A 17,907-nucleotide genomic window follows, 5' to 3' on the forward strand; every position below is an offset into this window, starting at 1 on the left:
ATTATTTTTTTAATTTTTTTTAAACACTTAAGGATATATTACACCGGTTGGTCCTTACAACCAATATGTAATATATCCCAAATATTTACAAAAATGTTATTATGTTTTTATTTACGTCGGTTATCAATTAACCGACTTAATATATCGTTATAGTATATGTTTTTTGGACTAGTGTAGTAGCTAAAATCTTATTAATTAGATATCAATTTTAAATTAGTTTATAAATTTTATTAATAATAAAAACTATTTTAGATACTAATAATTTTTTAAAAATTTTAGAATAATATTTAATTTAATTAATATAGTGATTAATTTTTTTAGTTTATAAAATTAATTTTTAGTGACTAATTTAGAATCTAAAATAATGATAAATAACAATTTAAAAACTACGTTATAAATTTTTTATTAATAATAAAAACTACTTATAAATTTTATTAATAAATTTTTTATTAATAATATAAAGTAGTTTATATAGCAATAATTTTTTTAGTTTAAACAACACTATCCAATTTAATTAATATAAAGACTAATTATTTTTTATCTTCAAATTAATTTATGTTTAATGATTTTTTAATAAAAATAAGAAAAAAAATATTAAAGTATGAGAAAAATAAAAGATTAAATAAGTTAGCTACTAGAACTATATAAAATAAATGAAATTATTTTAAAATATTTTACCAAACATATTTTTGTGTTAGTAAAGTTAGTGTATAAGGTAAAAAATTAAAGAAAAAAATAATTTGAAAAAACAAAACAAATCTACTTGATCACCTATTATAATAATATAATAATATTATGAATTTATTGAGTTATAAAGATAATATATTTGAATATGGGCTTGTAAACATATGACGAAGCATAAATTAAGTGTAGAATTGGGTGAGGAGTTTGTAAATCTTCCATAAAATCATTATTTATTGTGGTCGAAGAAAGGTCCACGTAACCAACCAATCACACAAGGTTACCACGATCTTCATCTTGCTCTATAAATATAAGAACTAAGCTTCTGAACTCTCCCATCACACCTCAAACCCATTTCTCTAACTATACACTTTCAAATTCTATTTACCTCAATCAATCATCATGTCTCACCACCTCAAAAATTATAATAACGTTAATCCTCCTAAGGAGCACCAGAAAGGCAATGGTAACACTAATCCTCCTGAGAAGCACCAGAAAGGCAATGGTAACGATAAGTCTAAGGAGGACAGCCATACGAAAAGTCCTGGAGAAATTGTTACTACTGAAGCTGGTGCTGATGCTGGTGCTAATGCCTTGGTAATCACACATGAAGAAGATCATGGAAAGAAGCAAGAGCCGAAGCAAGAGCCAAAGCAAGACCGAGAGAAAAAGGAAGATAAGAAAGAAGGTGAAGAACCTCATGGAAAGGAAGCTACGAAAGAAAATGAAGAAGAAAAAAAGGAAGCTAAGAAAGAAGATGAAGAAGCTCATGGAAAGAAGCAGACCATCTCTGTGGCTTAATGAACATGAACAAGATAATAATATTATTGAAGCTCAGAACTATGACCAGTGTGACTCTTTTATTTTATAATTTGGAGTGTCTTCAAATAATTTCTGAGCAAGTTTTAAGAATGTTTGATTAATTACATCATGGTACTAACTTGTATGCTGTAATGTTCACGTGCATTATATTGGCTGTGTTGATAATATAGTAGAGTGATTTCAAATTCTACAGCACCATTGCTTCTTTCATTTCTACGTGAACTCACTGAAAATAATAATAATTTTTATTAATTTTTATAACAACTAATTTTAAATTGTTTAACTATTATTTCTGATTAATTACAATATAAAATTTAACCAATAAATCACATTAAACTCTATCATCAAAGAAAGAAATATTTGCATTTTGTAAATTTTATTCGGTTACTTTGCTTTCCTTATTTATCTGTTCCTCTCATTTTCCTATTTGTGGTCGGATAATATATAATACTTAATTTAAATTGACCTAAACCTAATTAAGATTGGTCAATTCTCATATTGATGCTAAAAAAATCAAAAAGAATTCAAATGGAATAATCACGAGTGTTTGCACTAATTTAAAAAGGACAATAGTTCTTTTATAAAAATAGTTCGTATGATCACGGTAAATTTTTCATTAGAGTTAGTACTAAAGTAAGTGAGAAGGAAGGCTAAAAAATTGGAACAAAATAATATAAAAGTTAGGATTAATGCTCTTTTAGATCACTTACTCTCTATCTAATAAAAGTATTAAATTTGCATTAAAAAAATTAAGACCTAAATATTATTAAAAATAAAAATTTAAGTAAATAATGAATAGAAGGTCTATAAATAAATTTATATATTATTTTTTATTTTATTAGAAATTTATCTTATTAAGATTTTTTCTTTCTTTATTCTTTAAAGTTTAGAGAATAACCAATATTTTATTATGTTATCACAAAATATTAACAAGAGATATAAGATAAAGATCAATTCTAATTGCTTTTATTCTTTTATATAGGTAAGTGATTCATTCTCTATTATATAAAATAAGAAAATTACATAAAAGAATGGTTCAATTGTGTTTTTTTTTTTTAATTTTAGATTTTTTATAAATATCAGTATAATCACTACAAGAAAAAATATTTTTAATGGAGGTTACATTTAATATTTTTGACGATTTTAACTTCCGTTAAATTACCCGTGATTTATTTTTTCTCTGATACATCCAGCGTCGTTAACGGATTATCGGTGATTTTAACTAATCTATTGAATGACAATTACTTCTCGATAATTTTTGGAACCCCTGGTATTTCCGATGGTTCTTGGAACCTCTGATATTTCTGGGGGTTTTCAAACCCTTGATATTTCTGGGGGGTTGTCAAACCCTTGGTATTTCTGGCAATTTTCAAATTCATGATATTTTCAACAGTTTTCAAACCCCTGGTGTTTTCAGCAATTTTCAAACCCCCATTATTTCCAACAATTTTCAAACTCCATTATTTCTAATGTTTTTGAAACTTATAAAGATTATTAAATACTATAATAGCAACTAAATGTAACACAAAAACACAAAATGAAACAATTTAGACAACCAAAATCACACTAATAGAGTAATAACTAACAATTGTGTGAAGAAACTAATTACAAACTTAAATTTCCTCAATATTTTTCTACCTTAAACATCTCATTCCCTTTTTTATGACGATGCACCAGTGGAATTGGGCAATTTTATTGTTTGGGAAGTGGATTTGTGCATATTCTATGTTTTTTCTTCTGATAAGGAGATACACACTTAGTGATACTCTACAAGATAAAATAAATATATATATATATATATGTGTGGGATTATAAACAATTCATAAACGTGATAGAACTATATGGTATGGATGACTACAGAATAATACTTATTGTTTTTTTTTTACGTTTAGGACATGTGTGGGAAATGACAATAGTTCTCCAAAAAATATATCATTTTAAAATAAGTTAATAATGAAATGCATTAGTGAAATACCTTGAAAGGCACATGAAGAGGCCTATTGGCTCCCTGGCAAAGGCTGTTTGCCCACTGTCACAATACAACCACAAGCCATGGCAACCAAAAAAAAAGCATGTAAAACAAATGATACCCAAAAGTTTAAACTAATATTCAAATGAATTAACCAAAAGTTTAAACTTTTTCTTACTCCTTACGAATAATACCAATTTTAGTTTCATTATTTACAAAATTGTATCTCATTGATTTAGATCCTTATACATTGTAATTTTTATATATAATCTAGAAAAATAGTTATAAAAAAAGGTTATATAAAAAAGGTTGATCTAAGAATTATGGGGCAACAATTGTGTGAAGGGAATATACATTTGAGTAAAAGATAGAGAAGACGCACAGTATAAACAAAACAAAAGAAGCACGAAAAGCGAAAAAAAGAAAGGTGAAAAAAAGATAGCATAAGAAATAAAGAGGGTTTTTAACCATCATGAGTCTTTTTTTTTTTTATCAAAATGGGGTTGCTATAAAAAAAATTACAAATTTGGGGCAAGTCGTGTCAATATGTAGAAGTCGTGCTAAGTTGGCACGACTTTGCCACGTCAGCTTGAAGTTGTGTCAACTTGACACGATTTCTGCCATGTCAACCTGAAGTCGTGCCAACTTGGCACGACTTTGTCCAAATCATATTTTTTTAAAATTTTTTTTTTGTTTTTAAATAAATATATATTATAATAAAAGTTATATGTTATGTAATATTTGAAATTAATTTGATAAATAATATTTTTATGAAGGAATAAATACTTAGGTAAAGAAAATGAGGAAATTAATAATCAAATTTAAAATTGAATTTTATTATCAAGCTTGTTTGTGCGGATAATTGCTTCTATTGTGACCTTCGGTTTTGCAATATGAACATTTTTTTGTTTATTTAGAATTGAATAATCTATTTCATGGATTGAATTAGACCTCATATGCTTGGAAATATTGTGGAAAATGTACACTGGGGCGATAAATGTCGTTAGCTGTAAATGACAAAATGAGTAAATAACAATTATAGTGGACAAGGGAGACGTACAACTTGAAACTTCCCACAATTCTCTTTTTATTTTCCAAATAATTAATTCTCATTTCTATTTATTTCCAAATGCAATAACAATTTTTTCATATTTTTTATTAATTTAATAACTAAATTAATATATTGCATTACCGTCAAACATGATCCATACACAATTATTCATTTTTTTTATTGCTTAAAACTAACACTCATAGAAAATTATGTATCAAATTAATTTTAAATATTACATAACTTACTACTCAATATATAAATAAGAAAACTTTACAAGAAAAATAAAAAAAAAATATACATATGACGTGGACAAAGTCGTGCCATGTTGGCACGAATTTCGGAGTTTTGGCACGACTTTTACATATGAAGTCGTGTCATGTTGGCAGGACTTGTCAAAATTTGTAATTTTTTTAAAACCGATCCCATTTTAGCAAAAACGAAAAAAAAGACTCATGATATCAAAATCCCAAATAAAGAGGACACAAGGTGCAAGAAGAGACAACGGTAAAAAGATGGAGTTAGCTGAGAGAATGAACCAAAATATTTGAGACGCATTCCAAAACATGACAAACTCAACAAATTGCAGAGAAAAATATAGAAGAAGCCACCGCTCATGGCTTCCAAACGCTGTCATTCATGTGTCTTCGCCAAATTCTCCTCTCTCGTCGTGCCTTTGTCGCCGACCACGCTCTCTCCACTGCAGTAAAAAAATATTATTATTAAATAATACATATATATAATCTCCAGTCTATTTAAAGAATTAACATTATCTTTAACTTAAAACATCAAGCTAAGCTATTAACTTTGTGATTTTTTTTTAATATATTACCTTTTTTTAATTTCTACAGACTTAGGATATATAACACTTGGATTTTCTAAACATATTCCCTTAAGAGTAATATTGATATGAAACTAGTGAAAATATTGTTTAATTGTTACCGTTTTCATGAATTTTTTTAAAATATTTTACATTATAATAAATGTAATAAAAAGTCAGTCATTAATTAGAATTAGAATGTGTAAGAAGATTCATTAAATAATATAAAAGTATTTAAAGTTTATTATATTTTACATAGATTCAAATTATAAAGAATTTCATGTTTTGTTTGTTTACCTGAAAGATCAAGGAATCAAATGCTTCGGTTGATTGCGATGCTTTGGGAAGGAGTAGCATTGTGGTTAATAGGTAGGAGAGAATCGGAAGACAACGAAACATGGAAATGAAATCCACCCACCCTTCGCCACACACTTTGCCTTAACAGAGGTTTTTAAAACCTCAATTATAGGTGTGGATCTTACTAGACTCTTGCTAGAGGTTAGATAATAAACCTCTGGTACAATTAAATTTATTTTTTTGTAGTGAATAATGTAAATTTAGACGATATTTTTATATGCTAAACAATTTTTATATGATGTTTGTTTAGATGTATTAAACACAACTTCAAATTCTAACAAATTTACTTCTCAAATTGATTTTCAAATTTTACTTTTCACATTGATTCTCCCTCTTATATTTCCAAATAATAATAATATACAAATTAAAAGAATTCGACAACATATTTTTATATTAGTTTGTTTCACATAACAGACTTACATCTAGTTCTCAATAAATATATTGAATTTCATTAAGCAAACTAATACTACAAAGTACAATTGGGTATTGTTTAGACTTGTAACCACTTCTTACTAACCCCTACAAATATTATTTGGGCTCGTAGCCACTCACGACTAACCTCATGAGTATTCTTTGTGTTTGGAGCGTAGCTACTCCTAGTTAACCCCTTCAATATTGTTTGGGTTCATAGTCACTCTTAATTAACCCTTGAGTACTGTTTGGGCTCGTAGTCACTCTTGACTAGCATAAGTATATTTTTAAGATTGATGTCACTCCTGACTAACACCGTCAAGTATTGTTTGACGCTTAGTCACTCTTGACTAACACAATTAGTTTTTGGATCATAGTCACTCCTGATTGACCCTGTTTAAGAGTATTATTTGCCAAATAGTCACTTCTGGATAAGGAGATTACAAGAGTGATGATAAAAATAATCATAGGATTCTACCACAAAGTTACTTTACTTGAAAATCCAAAATTCTAATTGATTTCACTTTAAAAGACATATCTTTTATTTAACTAAATTCGACACTAGAATATGATTCTGACCATATATATATATATATATATATATATATATATATATATATATATATATATATATATATATGTCTACAAAAGATGTTGTGAGTGTTGGTTAGAGGAGAAGGTAAGACAAGTTCATAGGCAACAAGTCTGAGGATCTTACAAGATCCTGTGAACTTTAAAGTCAACTTCTTAGATATGATTGCTTTCCCTACACCAGTGAACAGTGTAACTTTTAGAAAATCATGTTTGTCCATTGAGAAACCTAAAGTCTTCTTCCTTTATCTACATCAGATTTTTGCTTGCTCAAAGATGTCTTTAATCATCACAGTTTTCGAAATTTGACTCATAGTTGTTCATAACTAAAGTGATAAAAAAATACATTAAGTTTTTGCTTGACTAACTTCCTCCTATTGCATATCAATGGATGCTTCGATGTCTTTATCTTCCATCTCAAATAAACAATCTAGGTCAACCCCATGATCTTAGAGTATTTCACAATATTTTTGTTGAAAGGTTCTTGTCAAATTGCCTAAGAGATGTTGATGTGACCTACTCATGATGTGGGTGTCAACGTCATTAGCTCCTTTTTTTCTTCATCTCGAACGATAATATTCTCATATTCAAAAGAACGTGTAACACCAATTACTATAGACCTCTACTTAGAACTAAGAGTAGAATTTACCACCATCTCACTCCACCCAATACCACAAGCTAAATGATACATCCTCACCTTTATGAAAAGATAGACATAACCCAACCAAGTACAAACTTTCTTAACATTAGTTACAATACCCAATGCTACCTTTTCACCACTTTTGTCAAACTGAGATCTCTTAGCTCACACAATTATCTACACAATCTTAAGCATATAGTTCTTTTCCATAGGTAGAATGTGAGTAGTCTTCATTAATTCATCCATTATTACTCACATTGACTCATGTTTCTCCATTGTATGTAATAAGTAGATGATAAAACTCATGAAAATATTATTTCACTCCCATTTTGAAAATGACAAACAGTTAACATACTTTCTAATTGTTATTTATTTAACCTTAGATTTTTTATAAATAACTGAGTAGTTACATACTTGTATGTATCTTTCTTCGTACCATGTCACCAAATAAACTTCTTGAAATCTTAATATTTTTGAATCACACCTAGATATAACTGAAGCTGCTTTCATGACTCAAATAATATATCTACAATTTATCATCCCATGGTGTGCATATTTTGTTTCTAAATTTTGAATTACCATTCAATTCCCATATATGTTCACATACACAAACTCATGAGAGAAATAGGACATTTTTACCTTAAAAAAAATAATATCTATCTTACAAGAGATTATTTGGTTCTTAGCGGAACATATTGTTTTTTTTCAAGTACTGATTGTTTAATTTCATTTTTAACTATATTTTAAATAATAATTTATATATTTTTTTATTTATTTTAAAAACATTAAAAATTATAACACAATGTAGCTACGTAACTCTTGACAATATATATGTAATAAAAAAAAATGGGCAATCAACAAAAGAATAAAACACGAATATTATTTTAATTCAAGAAAAAATGTGCTACAAAATTACTTTTTGATCAATAGTTATATATTCATCAATTTAAATATATTAAATTATATTATATTAAAAGCATTTTCAGTGTATTATTTTATAAATATGTTATTATTTCTTGTAATGATTAATTTTTATTTAAATATCATAAATATTGATTAAACAGAAAATCACAGAAGAAATTGTCACCAAGAACAAGTCTGTCAAACGAACTACCAAATACACCCTGCTGCCCACTTCTTTATTTAGGAACATTTTCTATACAAATTTTACATAATAATTGCTCCCAAAAACCTAACAATGGTATGCCATCAGACCTTCTATATAATAACTGCTAAAATACATAACTGAACCCAGTAGCCCACTCCAAATTTCTTTCATAACTATCATAAGTGCCCCTAATCCTATCACAAAACAATACCATTTCATAAAAAGTGAAAGGTGGAGAAACAATCAGAAGAGCTAGCAGAATACCATTTCTTCTTCAATGGTCATATATGCTTTCAGTCTTCCATTTTACTCCCTGTCATGCTGTAAATGAGCCGTACATCTATCTCTTCTCCAATGCATTCCCAAAACTTTGTCTGCGGCTACCTAAAGCAAACCCCTACCAAATAAACAATCCATCAACTTCATCTTGATATTCATCCATTATCAGTTATCAAGCTAAGGTCAACCCAAAATTCGTGCTGATATTGGATCTCTCACAACAAGGTTGCAGACATGAATTTTCAAGATTCTTCACGAGAATATAATAAAATTCTTTTCACGGTCTAGAACATTTTGAACATGACAAACCTCGTGTGAATGGGGACCATAACAAATACTGCCCAACAATCCCCCATAAGCTAAGCAGTGTAAACCAAGCTGTAAAAGGCATGCTACTACATCATCAGCGGAGGTTGGTCCTTCACAAATATAGATGCTGTTTTCAGGTTCATGTGTCATTGTACTTGAACTTTTGGTAGACAATAGCCAACTGAAATTTATAGGATCTTTACATGATATCAAAAATTGGGAATCAGAGATAAGGAAACCCCAAACTTTCTGTGTAATATTAGAGACATAATAAATAAATTCACTTGATACATTCTCAAAATCAGAACTGTTAATTTGACCATTTGATATACAGGTTCTAATCCTATCAATTAATGAACACTTCGACAATTTGAATTTAATGGCTGAAGCAAGGTTTGGAACCATCAGACCCAAATTAACACGCATACTCCATCCAGAACTTCTGCTTAGGAATAACAAAGATTCACCAGCTCCTATCCAAAAATTTGCGACTGATGCAATAAGTGAGGATTCAGAATTGAAGAGATGATGAGTTGCACCTGCAAGTAACAGAGAATATGCAGCACTGGTCCTGCTCATGTCAAAAGCCTTTAACTGATTTATATCTATGTCAGAATCTACAGACAATAAATCACTAGCACAAACTTTATATGCTGAAGCCAGTGTTGTGTACGCTGTTAAAGAGTGGTGATTTAGGGGATGCAGCATGAATTTAGAATCTGATTTTTCTTTAATGTCTTCTAACTGCTCATTTAGACCTTGCGTGAGTATCTTCTCAAGCTTGTCACGACAAGACTCAGGATCACCAACCGAAAGATACTCTGATATGACATCATCAATGCACTCGGTCAATCTTCTATCAGCCATGTCTTTGAGGAACATGGAATATGAACTCGTTGAATCATAACTGAAAGCTGAAATTTCCTAAAAAATAAATTGACCATGATGTTAGGCTGTCTAGTGTCCAACAATCATATCAGTAAGTCGTGGTACTTCCCTTCCCAAGTTTAGTAATAGGAATTTTTATTAGAAAATTGCAGAATGACAAGGCAAAAAAACTGTAGTCGGGTGAGTAGTGGAAAATGTTGGTAAAGGCTGGCTTAACTAAGAGTGGAATATCAATTTCAAAGACTTACTTGCAATGCATGGTCCACGTATGACAAAGGAAGATCACTACATCGTTTGCAACAACAAACAAACCTATACTTTGACCATAGCTCCCACTGTCTCGTTGCCTAGAAAAGAAAAATACAAGTTGAGATTAATAGAATTGATCAATAAATGACGTGAAAGAATGCAAGAACGAGCCAAGAAAAAACGAGGACAAAAACAAGACCAAAAGAGAAAAACTAGAAAGTTTCAAAGAGAAAAGTAAAACTTTAATTATAATGAGAAACACGTTTACATTTATTATTTACCAGACAACTTAGTGTTTAAGTGACAAATTCCCAAATGGCTATGTTCTTATGTAATTCTTATGACAAATAATATAACAATTAATAAAAGTAAAAAAATAGTTCATACATGCCAGCCAGAGAGGGAATATATTTTATATTTAAAAGCAACTACTAGTTTTCAACAAACATTCTTTCCAAGGTGAGATATTAAACAATGAAAAAGGATAAATACAATATATGCAGAGATTTATCAGTACTAGAAATGAAAACATCATAAAATTGTATTCATGTTAACAAATGAGACAAGCTACAGTGTGCCTGTCAAAAAAGATGCAATTCATCCATTAAAGGACACCAAGGAATAAATAATTAGCAATCCCCTCCCCAAGGATGTACATTAGCTTCTGCAGTATCACCCACCAGTGCTGGATAGTAGCAACATTAACTCTTTCTAAAGTCTGAACACATGATTCAAGTCACTCGTGTTATGCTACAAAGGTCAGGCTAACAAAAGTGATGTAGGACAAAGCAGTAAAACAGAAGCACATCTTCACATTTTAACTATCATTGGTTACATGGACACTTACACTGTCCATTAAGATTTCAAGATTCTATTTCTATAATGTGACGGACTGAAAGGAGTGTCCGAATCCAACACAAACCTGCACCTTCTGATATTAGAGTGTTCAAACTCCATACTTCACAAGTGCATCATATTTCATTATTTGTCAACGTCCATCCAATGGAAGTTAAAAATTACATAACTAAACTAAAATAATAAGAATGCTCCTCAAAGGTCTTAACTCAACAGAACAAGAGCCAACTCGTATGAATAATCCATGACGTACATCTATAACAATTACACCGCTAATACCCACTTTTGATTTGATCTCCATCTTGTTTGGACTATTTTACTCCTTAATTAATATGATAAAAAAACCTACAACAATGTAATGTTTTAACTGCATATGAAAAAACCACCATAATAACTACATATAAAGTCAAATTCAAAAAATGAAAGCACTCTCTCATTTCCTATTTAATCGATTGAGAGTGTAAAATTATTTTAATTAACAGAGCATGAATAATAAAAATAATTTGAAGCATACCTTGGTCTGCAAGATATCCGTATAGGCTACAGTGACCTCTTCTCCCTTTTTAATTTTCTTGATACTCCTCACAACCAATCTAGGGCCATAACCCAACATCTCTACATTTTCATGCACAAAATCACATTCGTTAGTTTTCTATTTTTGAAAAGGTAAGCAAATTAAACAATGAATTAACTAACAACAATGACAACCTTTGGCAAATTCATCACTGCTAACACAAACCCCACCACTACCCATCTGCAAAACATAACTATTGTGTCAATATAGGGGAAGCAAAAAAAGTAACATAACGAAGTAGAAGAAGTGTATTTCACTTGTGGATGTGGAGCAATGCGAAGAAGTTCAGGTTCATTGGAAGGAAAAGAGGATAGGATGAACCGGTAGCATGCGTTGGGGGAGCAGCTGTGGTTGATCCAAGAGAAGGTGGGATCGAAAACCGCAATTCCAAGGGCGCGCCCTTCGTTATCGTGCACCTCCACGGCGTTCGTTAGCACAGCGCATAACGCAATGGTAGCTTCCTCCAAAACGGCGTCGTCGTGGGGAACGGCGCGCTGCTCGGCGATGGCTTCGGCCATGACGGTGGCATCGAGCCTGATCCTCTCCGAGACATGGTCGTGGTGATGAGAGGTGAGGATGCGGCGGTTGGAGAGGAGGCCGGCGAGGCGAAAGGAGGGGGAGGGGCGGTGTGAGCGGAGGAGGCGGAGGGCGGCGCGGAGGTGGGAGGAATGGGCGGAGGAAGGGAGGAGGGTCTCGGCGGAGGCGTGGTGGAGGGGGGAAAGGGCGGCGGAGCAGGGAGGGGAGCAGTAGATGAGGGGATTGGGAATGGGAATGGAGGGAGAAGGGCTGGAAAGAGGAGAGAAACAGGCGGAGCAGTGAGTGTTGAGATTGGAATCGTGGAGAGAGAAAGTGAGAGGAGTGAGTGTTGGAGTTATGTCTCTTCCTATTTCTATCTCCTCACTGCTTCTCATCTCCATCTTTCTCTTTCTCTTCTCCACATTTCCTTCATTATCTTAAGCTTTTGCTTGGAATCTCTGAGGGAACATTGTGCCAGTAAACGGGGAATAATCAATAAAAAAATAAAATAATTGATGGAATAAAATTACAAACTATATATATTTTTCTTGAAACTTAATTATAAACATGAATAGAATAATCAATTATGAAGAGAAGTCTTTGAAGCTAAAGAAAGAAAAAATACAAATTATGAATGATCTTGTTAAAATAATCTTTATAAAATATTTTGGCGTCCACACAAATAAAATTAAAAATTATTCATGCGTCACTTCTAGTTTGGATAACAGGGACAAGAAGTGCGGATAGCTATGAGGGAGGAGAGAAACATGATCCTCCATCACTCCAATAGCTTAAGATGATAATGGAGATATAAATAGAAACGATCCTAAAAAAAATAATGATTTTATAATCACAATATTTAAACTCTACATATTCATTGTTTACTTGAGTGTAAAAATGTTTTTGCAGGTACGCAATCCTAAGACATCGAGGAACTGAAGAGACGAAAAGCTGAAGGACCGCATAGTCGAAAAGATTTGAGACTTGATGGAGGAAATTTGACCTTGTTTAACCGTGTAAGAACATTTTTGGCACCCATCGTGGGAACGAAATAAAAATCTATTGAGAAACCACATGGTAGGTAAGAGAAGTATGATGGGAAGCGAAAGACAGGTGATAAAAGAGGAAGATCACCGGATAGATCCCGTGGAAGCAATGTTAAAGATGAAAAGGGAGTTGGAGAACCTAAAGAAGAAGAAGAATGTTGAGGAGATGAATGCATTAATGGTCGATAATTCCGAGATGAAACAAAAATTGGAAATCGGAAGGACGCCTATTGTTAACGAGGAACACCGAAACCACGAGGACTCCAATGCTCGAACCGTTACAAGGATGGAAGGAGAAAATAGTTCGTACCATCACGCCACAAACCGCATATGTCTGTCATTACATTCGGTTGTCGTCAAGAAGGCACCATTTCACGTAAGGGATCATGGAGGTATCACTCCCAAACACATGGAAAAGTCCAACAATGGACAAGTATGACGAAACCACGGATCCGGATGAGCATGCGGATGCCTATGTTACACAAGTCAGTCTGTATATGACCGAGGACGCCCTGTTATGTAGAATATTCCCGACATCCCTCAAGGGAACCGCACTAAACTGGTTCACCAGACTACCCCCACACTCCATAAACTGTTTTGACATTTTAGTATCTGATAGTTGTCGTTTTGTTGTCAAATTAAAATGATTCCTAACACTAGAGAGATGATAGTATAGGAGTGGTCAGATGATCTCAAGTCGTCTCTCAACGAATCCAATAGTGAAATTAGTAAATCAATGTTTATAATATATTTGCAAGTAATAGAAGTTAGGAATAATAATAATGATAAAAAAGGGAGTTGAGATAGTTGTGCAGAAAATATAAAAGAGATTAAAATAGCAAATAAGATCCTAGCCGAAAGGTCGAGAGATCAAAAGACCATTATCTCACGAAAGTTAAGTAAAATTAGAAAAAAAAATAGAAGAATAAAATAATCTTAATATTGTATCAAGATCTAATGGATAAGTCCAAAACATTCAGATAAAGTTGATGAAATGTAATAGCGAACATTATAAATAGGTGATCTAATTAATAGGTAGGTAGATTGTTTATTATAAAGATTACAACTTAATTCAACTAATTCTGACTTTATCATTGGAGCACCTTACAGGTACATCCACCCAATGGAGGAGAGAGTCCAAGCCAACGTGACCAAGAGAAAGTCCAAGCCCATCTAACCGAGAGAAAAAACCCAAGTCAATCTGTCTAGGAACTAGAAGCCTAAGTCATCTACAAGATACAGGAAGGCCATGAGGAGGAGAATAATGGAAGTTATTTTACTTCATATTAAGCCCTTTAAGAACATTTTGATGTCCACCGTGAGGCTCAAAATAATTTAACTGAAGACTAAAGAATGACAAGTAGAAAGGGAGGTCAAGCAGGAGGGATGGAGGATAATCCAAATGTTGTGTCAATGGTTATGCTTATGAGGTTACAGAAGGAGTTTGAAACTTTAAAGAAAACAAATGAAGAAGAGATGAGTATGTTGAGGACTGAAAATGCATATAAGTAGCAAAAGTTAAATGAAGAAACAATTTTAAACACAACTTCTTTAGAAACTGTTGAACCGAGAATACGTATCCATCAGAGTACATATAATGAAGCAAGTTTTGAAGCAAAATAAAGGAGGTGACAAGAAACATCAAGTATGTTCTTTGGAACATCTATGAGAAAGCATCCCTTATTGTACCGCCCTGGTGGTCGGGAGTGATGACGTGGCACCCTGCTACAGTATAGGCGTGTTGGCAAGGCGCCAGGTTGGCAAGAGGGAAGGAAGTCGGGGGGCTCGTGTAGTCGCCAATTGTTAAATTGGCGTGTTCCGATCTCCAGTTTACCAGAATCGGCGATCACCAGGTTAAAGATGAAGTCGCCAGGTGTAGATTCAGGCGACCTGATCATTGGAGATCGCCAGAGCAAGCACATCGCCAAAGATAAAAGAGAAGCAGATTATGAAGGCGGCCGGCGAGACCACAGGGAAGGTGTATGAGGGCACCCTAACTCGCCAGTTCCAGTAGAGATCGCACTCCCAAGTTAGCTATGCACTGGGCAGTACCATGCATAAGTAACTTAGCCAAAATGAGAGTAGAAGCAGCGCCAAGTCAAGGAGGCTCCAGATGATGGCACGTGTACGACTGGATGCGAGCCACGTGTCCAGGTCTGTAACTGCCAGGAGAGAGAAAACAGCCAGGTATATAAGAGTTCTCAACAAACTTTCTGAGGTACGCACGTTCAGTTTACACTCTTTACGCTTGCGAGTGATATAGCTGACTGTGAGAGAGGATTTGCACGGTTCTTGTTCTCTTAGTATTTGGTGATACCGTCACTGACTTGAGCGTTGGAGTGCGATCGGCCGCAGCGGCGCCGCTCTGTTTCTTTGCAGGTTCTTGAGGTGGATCTCGAAGAGGAACGGAGGTGAGAAGCGGTGCGCACGTCGATCCTTTGACGAAGCAGTTTCCAGCGTTCCGGTCAACAGGCAAGATCATCAGGCGCCCACCGTGGGGCCGTGTAAAACTTGCTCCCATCCACAGCGTGAGTTTTTGGAAGTTTTCGAAGTTTTCTGCGTGGTTGTGTGCTGGTGCAACCATCGTTCGCTGTTTGCTTGAGTTTCGTTCGGTGAATTTGCGTTTTGTACCGTTCGTTTGGCTTTTCGATCGGTGGAGTGAGGTTTCCTGCTGTTTGCACGTAATCTGTTTGGTGGAAGTTCGAGTTCTTTCGCTTGTTTGGTTGTTCGCGGGGAAGCAGTGGTTTCTGGTGAAGTGGTGGTTTTCTTTGAAGGCTTACGGTGTTCTTGAGTTTTCTTGCACAGTTTCGCACTGTTTTCTCCGGTTGATCGCTGATTCGATCGTGGTGGAAGTGTTGTTCGCTGCATCCTGTGATTCGCTGAAGTTCATGAGAAAAATGAGAAGCAATCGTTCAAGCCCCGTGGCGCCTGTCGCTGCTGAAGGCGACGCCGCCATGACCATGGCGCAGATGGCGGAGATGATGCGCTCGTTGCAGGCGACTGTGGAAGCCTCACGCGTAGAGCAGGCGAGGATACACGAGGACCTGGTCGCCTCTCGCGCCAGGAACGAGGAGCTTAGCAAGGTGACTGAGGAGCTGCGTCAAGCTCTTCGGGAGCAGCAAGGACGTTCTTCTGCTGAAGAGGTGGCGCCGTCGACGCCACCTCGTGTTTTCCCAATGCCTTTTGTTCAGGCGATTACCGACACGCCTATTCCCACGAGCGTGGTTCCGGTTAAGGCTGTCTTTACCGGCGTGGAGGATCCAGAGGCTCATCTGACCACGTTCCATACGCAGATGATGCTGTCGGGAGGGTCAGACGCCGTCTACTGCAAGATGTTCGTAAGTACGCTCCAGGGAACGGCGATGGAGTGGTTTGTGAGCCTGCCTAACGGCCACATAACCAATTTTCAACAGTTCTCGAAGATCTTTCTTGAGCAGTACATCGTGAATAAGGCACCGCCCAGGGTGTCTTATGATCTGTTTGATATAAGGCAGTACCAGGGAGAGTCCCTCAGAGATTACCTGAATCGCTTTGGAGCGCAGATGGTCAGATCGCCGGCCAAGGATGAAGAAATGCTGGTCTATGCCTTCAAGAAGGGCGTGCAGCCAGGACCATTCTGCGAGGCCTTGATCAGGGCTCACCCAGCGACGTTTGCTGAAGTCAGGCGACTTGCGGTGGCTCACATCGCCGACGAGAGTGAAGTCGCCGAGAAGAGAGGCAGCGTGGCTTCCGCCAGGCCACGCGCCCAGACCAGGATCCAGCCGCAGAGGGTGCTGGAAACAGTGGCGGCGGCCAGGAAGGACCAAAGGACTCGCCATCCTTACGACAGGAGGAACAAGGGAAGGAGCCAGGGGCGCCAGCAACCAGCACGCCGGGAATACAATCGCCCGCCTAAGCACAAGTTTGTCATGGGATTAGCGGATCTAATCGCCATTCCTAATATATCTGCTAGGTTGAAAGCGCCTGAGAAGGTGGGCGACAAGGTGCTGGGGTCAAAGCCGGATGCTTGGTGCGAGTTCCACCAATGTTTTGGCCACACTTTGGACTCATGTTTGTCTTTAGGATACCAGCTCGACGATCTGGTTAAGAGCGGGTTCCTAAATGACTATCTGCTGGACAAGAGGACGGGGGGAGCGTCGGGTTCCCAGCCAGCAGGAGGAGAAGCCCAGCAACACGAGATGCCTATCCACGGGGAGATCCACACCATTGCAGGGGGCTTCTCAGGTGGTGGATGCACCGCATCGCAGAGGAAGAAGTACGCGCGATCGGTGATGACAGTGGATATGTTTGAAGATCACTCGCCGGAAGTGGACATTACGTTCACCAAGCAGGATCTTCGGGACGTTGTGCCTCATGACAACGATCCCATAGTTATTTCGTTGGTTACAGCGGGAAGGAAGGTCCACCGAGTTCTGGTGGACCAAGGGAGCTCGGCAGACGTGATGTTCTGGCCGACTTTCACGCAGCTGGAGTTGCCCCTTGACCAGCTAAGGCCCTATGGAGGGTGCTTATATGGGTTCGCTGGTGACCAGGTGGAGGTTAGGGGGTACATTGAGCTGAGAACCACGTTTACAGATGAGGCTGGTTCGAGGACGGAGAAAATCAAGTACCTCATCGTAAACGCTCCTTCAGCGTATAACATCCTGTTGGGGAGGCCCACGCTTAACAGGATAGGCGCCATTCCGTCGACTCGGCACATGAAGGTAAAGTTGCCGTCCATGGAAGGGGTGGTGATCACGATCAA

The 17,907-nt window shown here is 35.6% G+C and overlaps 2 protein-coding genes across 2 annotated transcripts; one reads left to right on the plus strand and one right to left on the minus strand.

Moving 5' to 3' along the window:
* Window positions 1-1,083: 1,083 nt before the first annotated feature.
* LOC137838569 (uncharacterized) lies at window positions 1,084-1,482 on the plus strand. The gene has a single exon (XM_068647816.1). It carries the CDS (start codon window positions 1,084-1,086, stop codon window positions 1,480-1,482), a length of 399 nt encoding a protein of 132 aa, XP_068503917.1.
* A 6,968-nt stretch (window positions 1,483-8,450) lies between these two features.
* On the minus strand, window positions 8,451-12,902 carry LOC137837493 (protein SET DOMAIN GROUP 41). Its single transcript, XM_068646499.1, has 5 exons — window positions 11,859-12,902; window positions 11,736-11,781; window positions 11,542-11,642; window positions 10,172-10,270; window positions 8,451-9,959 (listed from the first exon to the last, which is right to left on the minus strand). Exons 1-5 carry the CDS (start codon window positions 12,516-12,518, stop codon window positions 8,979-8,981), a joined length of 1,887 nt encoding a protein of 628 aa, XP_068502600.1. The 5' UTR covers window positions 12,519-12,902; the 3' UTR covers window positions 8,451-8,978.
* Between the last annotated feature and the right edge of the window lie 5,005 nt (window positions 12,903-17,907).

Source organism: Phaseolus vulgaris, chromosome 4 (genome assembly GCF_000499845.2).
Source record: "Phaseolus vulgaris cultivar G19833 chromosome 4, P. vulgaris v2.0, whole genome shotgun sequence".
NCBI classification, from domain to species: domain Eukaryota; kingdom Viridiplantae; phylum Streptophyta; class Magnoliopsida; order Fabales; family Fabaceae; genus Phaseolus; species Phaseolus vulgaris.